The sequence below is a fragment of the Nannobrachium achirus genome, assembly GCF_963921795.1.
Source record: "Nannobrachium achirus genome assembly, chromosome: 9".
In the NCBI taxonomy this organism is placed as follows: Eukaryota; Metazoa; Chordata; class Actinopteri; order Myctophiformes; family Myctophidae; genus Nannobrachium; species Nannobrachium achirus.
Window position 1 is genome coordinate 3478933 of NC_137818.1, and position 6000 is coordinate 3484932.

Genomic DNA, 6000 nt, shown 5'->3' on the forward strand with positions numbered 1-6000 from the left:
TGTACTTAAAGGACGACTTTGCCACTTTTCAAGAGACACAGAGTCGAGTCGAAAGAAATGGTGCTATTTTATCATGAGGACCAATTATATGAATCTTTATGTCAACAGGGACAACATCCTGGTGTTGGACATCTTCTTCGAGGCTCTGAACTACGAGACCATCGAGCAGAGGAAGGCATATGAAGTAGCAGGACTTTTAGGTAACAGACCATCGAGCAGAGGAAGGCATATGAAGTAGCAGGACTTTTAGGTAACAGACCATCGAGCAGAGGAAGGCATATGAAGTAGCAGGACTTTTAGGTAACAGACCATCGAGCAGAGGAAGGCATATGAAGTAGCAGGACTTTTAGGTAACAGACCATCGAGCAGAGGAAGGCATATGAAGTAGCAGGACTTTTAGGTAACAGCCGTTTTGGAGACTCATGTTGTTTGGTTTCATTCTAAAGATCATTGTATCAATGGTCATTGTATCGTCTACTCAGGCCTTTGTGAACTCCCGGGACAGTTTTTAAGTTGCTTGATTCAGTATTTAGATATTTGATATTCATTTTTATCAGACACGCCCCCTTCCTATAGAACACCCATTGTAACTCCATTTTAACAATGATAGATTCATCGAAAACAACCGTTCTTGGTTCTGGTGACTCTGACACTGTCCTCCTACTATGTGAGGGGGCCATGGTTTTACATTTACCTTTTTCATATATATATTTTTTTTATTTTCATTTTCTGTAATTAATTAATTGAAATGAGTCAGTGAGTCAATGAGTAATTAAAAGTCCCAGCCCTAAAAAATACAAAAAGTTGTAATACAGTGAAATATCCCTTTAACTGCATAGTATGTAACCTTAGACAAAGAAGGGCTTCAGTGCTCGGAAGAGATTGAGAAGCTCTGCATTAGTGCTGGAAAAAAGTACTCACTGTAGCAGATCTACAGTACAAGCTCACAATGCGTCGCAACACGTTGTGAGCTTGTAGATCGGCTATTTTCAAATGGCCAAAATGTATATAGGGCTGAAAGTGGTTAATGAAGAAATAAGGCACAAGAGGCGAGTGGTTACCTGGTATTTTACACTGGCTGAGAGGCGCAGGGAGACACGAGGTGCAGCCGAGTGTCTCCAACCCTCTCAGCCGGTGTAAAATACAGGTAACCACTAGCCTCTTGTGGCTTATTGCTTTTCTAAAACGGTTACAATATGGCAACATGAAAAATCATAGACATGTACCAATTAAAACTGTTCTATGTCACTAATAATTCACTATAATGTCTGCTCTGCAAGAAAGTAGATATTTTGAGATGCATTTGTGGCAAGTCATATTAGCAGTAGTGAAAAACCCTGCCTTCCGAAATGACTGCCCCTCAGTCATGCTGAGTCACATATGGCAACATGAAAAATCATATACATGTACCAAATAAAACTGTTCTATTTCACTAATAATTCACTATAAGGTCTGCTCTGCAAGAAAGTAGTCCCCAGCTACAAGAAAGTAGTTCCCAGCCTTTTGCCAACAACAACACAGGTGCAGATAATTGGTGCACTAACTGTGGAACACTGTGGAAAGAAATAACACACCTGGGTTTGATATAAACTGATTCAAGGTGTGGGTTATAGCCTCATATACAACAGCAATTAAGGGAAACCAGCCAATCAGAATCAAGGAATGGAACTAGCCGTTTTAGAATGTATGTTTTGTAATGATAAATATACAAAGTAACTTAAGTTTTCAAATATTGTAAATGTAGTGGAGTAAAAGTGCAACATTTGACTCTGAGATGAAGTGGAGTAGAAGTAAAACTACTGAACATTTGAAATACTCAAGCAAAGTACAGATAACTCTTATAATTTTTAAGTACAGTACTTAAGTACAATAAGGGCTGGGGTGGTATGGATTTTTAGTTATTGCGGTTATAAGTCACTGTTTACCGAGGGTATGGCGCTATCACGGTATCTCAATAAAGTACGTAGCTGCCACACACACTGTGGCCAAAGTGCCAATATTTATTTTAGGACGCAGAGCACAGGGAAACCAACGTTTCGGCAGAACACTGCTTTCTTCAGGGTATAGGGTATCACGGTATCTCCCCAAAAGGTTGTTTTGAATGTAAAAAATAAATACATTATAAATACATACACAAAAAATAATCGCGGTACAATCACGGTTATGAACTCGTCGCGTGGTAAGCATTACACAACCGCGGTATTGCGGTTATTGCACCCAGCCCTTTACTTAGTTACTTTACACCACTGGATGCTCCTCACAGAGGTTGAGTAGCTCCTCGTGAAGCTCTTGTCTCCTTTCAGGGGACATCGGTGGTCAGATGGGCCTGTTCATTGGAGCCAGCATCCTCACTATTCTGGAGCTGTTTGACTACATTTATGAGGTGAGGAGTTGTTGGACTACATTTATGAGGTAAGGAGCTGATTGTATGTTCTGTCCTTGCAGGTGTTGAAGTAGTTCTGGTCCATGGTGTCACCTCCAGTGACGCTCTGACAGACCCGTCGGCAAATGAATAGACCGCGTTTTCTCAGCCCCTACGAGCGCTCAAAATAAACAAAACTACTTCACTACTCACCAAACCAAAGGTAGTTTTGCGTGGCTGAAAGTCTATTCTCCACGGTGGTGAACCCCTCAGCACCCCACCCAATCTGCAAAATACACTATTTTTGGCATGAAATAAAGTGCATCCAACTCGACCGCCGCTTATTTCCGGGTTGTGAAACCTTGTATCTGCGGTGGCCGCCGGGTGGCTCGACGTGGGTGCGTTTTATTTCATGACAAAAATAATGTATTTTACAGAGTAGGTGGGGTGCTGAGGGGCTCACCACCGCGGAGAATAGACTTTCAGTAACACAAAACTACCTTTGGTTAGGTGAGTAGTGAAGTAGTTTTGTTTATTTTGACTCAAGTTGTGCGCTGGTAGGGGCTGAGAAAACGCGGTCTATTCATTTGCCGACGGGTCTGTCAGAGCGTCACTGGAGGTGACGCGATGGACCAGAGCTGGTGTTTAACTCTTATACTGCTACGGACGTTCCCGTTCGACCCAATTCTCTACCTTGCTCAAAGCCAATACGAACGCTCGTTCTTTTACCTTATTGATGTCCGTAAGCTGATGAGGGGTCGCGCCGCCGTGTACAGTAAAAATATCTCCCGTAATGTTGCTCTCAAAAATCCACTACACGTTAGCATCAATGGAGACCAAATCACTTCCTGGCTTTTTTCTGTGGATCTGTTGCTCTGTAGTGATTCAGTGGTCTGAATCTATGGCAACCAAGCGCAGCCAATTAACATTAATTCTTGCATGAGGCTGCCCTCTGCTGCCAGTATGGCCAAAGTACATGTTGTGTAATAAAAAATAAATCAAAAAAAGATATAAAAAATTAATCTATCTATCTACTATAATGTCGCAAAGGTAAGCCGCTTTTTGCTGGCACCAGACCCAATAAATAAATAATAACATCTGGCAGTAAAACTGTTAAGTACAAGTTGTGTCTCATTATGTCCTCCCATCCATGCAGGTGTTGAAGTAAAGCTGTCTCTCATTATGGGTCCTCTCATGCAGGTGTTGAATTAAAGCTGTGTCTCATTATGTGTCCTCTCATGCAGGTGTTGAAGTACAGGCTGTGTCTCATTATGTGTCCTCTCATGCAGGTGTTGGAGTAAAGCTGTGTCTCATTATGTGTCCTCTCATGCAGGTGTTGAAGTACAGGCTGTGTCTCATTATGTGTCCTCTCATGCAGGTGTTGAAGTAAAGCTGTCTCTCATTATGGGTCCTCTCATGCAGGTGTTGAATTAAAGCTGTGTCTCATTATGTGTCCTCTCATGCAGGTGTTGAAGTACAGGCTGTGTCTCATTATGTGTCCTCTCATGCAGGTGTTGGAGTAAAGCTGTGTCTCATTATGGGTCCTCTCATGCAGGTGTTGAAGTAAAGCTGTGTCTCATTATGTGTCCTCTCATGCAGGTGTTGAAGTAAAGCTGTGTCTCATTATGTGTCCTCTCATGCAGGTGTTGAAGTACAGGCTGTGTCTCATTATGTGTCCTCTCATGCAGGTGTTGAAGTAAAGCTGTGTCTCATTATGGGTCCTCTCATGCAGGTGTTGAAGTACAAGCTGTGTCTCATTATGTGTCCTCTCATGCAGGTGTTGAAGTACAAGCTGTGTCTCATTATGTGTCCTCTCATGCAGGTGTTGAAGTACAGGCTGTGTCTCATTATGTGTCCTCTCATGCAGGTGTTGAAGTAAAGCTGTGTCTCATTATGTGTCCTCTCATGCAGGTGTTGAAGTAAAGCTGTGTCTCATTATGTGTCCTCTCATGCAGGTGTTGAAGTAAAGCTGTGTCTCATTATGTGTCCTCTCATGCAGGTGTTGAAGTACAGGCTGTGTCTCATTATGTGTCCTCTCATGCAGGTGTTGAAGTAAAGCTGTGTCTCATTATGTGTCCTCTCATGCAGGTGTTGAAGTACAAGCTGTGTCTCATTATGGGTCCTCTCATGCAGGTGTTGAAGTACAAGCTGTGTCTCATTATGGGTCCTCTCATGCAGGTGTTGAAGTACAAGCTGTGTCTCATTATGGGTCCTCTCATGCAGGTGTTGAAGTAAAGCTGTGTCTCATTATGTGTCCTCTCATGCAGGTGTTGAAGTACAGGCTGTGTCTCATTATGTGTCCTCTCATGCAGGTGTTGAAGTAAAGCTGTGTCTCATTATGGGTCCTCTCATGCAGGTGTTGAAGTACAAGCTGTGTCTCATTATGTGTCCTCTCATGCAGGTGTTGAAGTACAAGCTGTGTCTCATTATGTGTCCTCTCATGCAGGTGTTGAAGTACAGGCTGTGTCTCATTATGTGTCCTCTCATGCAGGTGTTGAAGTAAAGCTGTGTCTCATTATGTGTCCTCTCATGCAGGTGTTGAAGTAAAGCTGTGTCTCATTATGTGTCCTCTCATGCAGGTGTTGAAGTAAAGCTGTGTCTCATTATGTGTCCTCTCATGCAGGTGTTGAAGTACAGGCTGTGTCTCATTATGTGTCCTCTCATGCAGGTGTTGAAGTAAAGCTGTGTCTCATTATGTGTCCTCTCATGCAGGTGTTGAAGTACAAGCTGTGTCGCTGCTCAGAGAGGAAGGCTCACAGCAGCAGCAACGACCACCAGGGCACCGTGCTGAGTCTGGACGACGTCAAATGTCACGTCACCAACTTCCACTGAGCCTCGCATGCCCTGGGCTGCCCTGATCTGGGCTGCCCTGATCTGCCCTGCCCTGCCCTGATCTGCCCTGCCGAGTGGACTGCACTAACCTCGCATCACCAGTCTTTCCACCTCGGAGGAAAGCCTGCTATTGGTTTACAACGGGCCGTGTGATCCGGTCTGGGCGTGGCCTAAACTGGAAACAAGCAGAAGAAGCAGCGTTGCTTTGTTTTGGTCCTCCCTGTTGTTTGTTTCCCCAATCCCTGTTTAAATGCTAGAGAGAGTGTGGAGAGTTGTGACTCTTGCCAGTCGCTGCGAGTTGAACTAAAAAATGGATTTACCAAACTAACTTTTCAAAAAGTAAGCAAAACTACGCCGCATCAAGTGTTTTATTGGGTAGGTCCTAAAATTGTCCTTTTTTGGGTTCAAACTGTTTCCGGTTTGATAGTTCCGGCCAAAGTGTAGTCCGCTTTGACTACAAAATGACTTAGGCTGTTTCTGCTCCCGACCGGATCATAAACCCAACATTGGAAACGATCCATGGCTAGAACGGACTGGACTGCACTGGACTGGACTGCCATGGAACTCTTGCTCTGCCCTGCGGAGTGGACTGGACTGGACTGGAATGGACTGCCATGGAACTCTTGCTCTGCCCTGCGGACTGTACTGTACTGGAATGGACTGCCATGGAACTCCATCTCAGTTTTTCCATGCAGGTGGCGTTGCATCGACCCTAACCTTGGCTGGTACTAAAGAGAATGTGTCCTACTTGTGCCTGGATTAACCACATCGACCCTAAAGCACCCCTATAGCGTCCAAATGGACCC

The 6000-nt window shown here is 44.1% G+C and overlaps 1 protein-coding gene across 1 annotated transcript in view; it reads left to right on the forward strand.

Annotated features, from left to right (window-relative positions):
• The window catches only part of LOC308291804 (acid-sensing ion channel 1B-like), a gene marked incomplete at both ends in the record, with an annotated part of 29904 nt that extends 24710 nt beyond the window's left edge, over window positions 1–5194 (forward strand). The window contains 3 exons of the mRNA XM_080733936.1: window positions 109–200; window positions 2304–2383; window positions 5075–5194. Of these exons, the coding sequence (XP_080590062.1) occupies window positions 109–200; window positions 2304–2383; window positions 5075–5194 (292 nt within the window). The remainder of the gene's footprint in view (window positions 1–108; window positions 201–2303; window positions 2384–5074) is intronic.
• Between the last annotated feature and the right edge of the window lie 806 nt (window positions 5195–6000).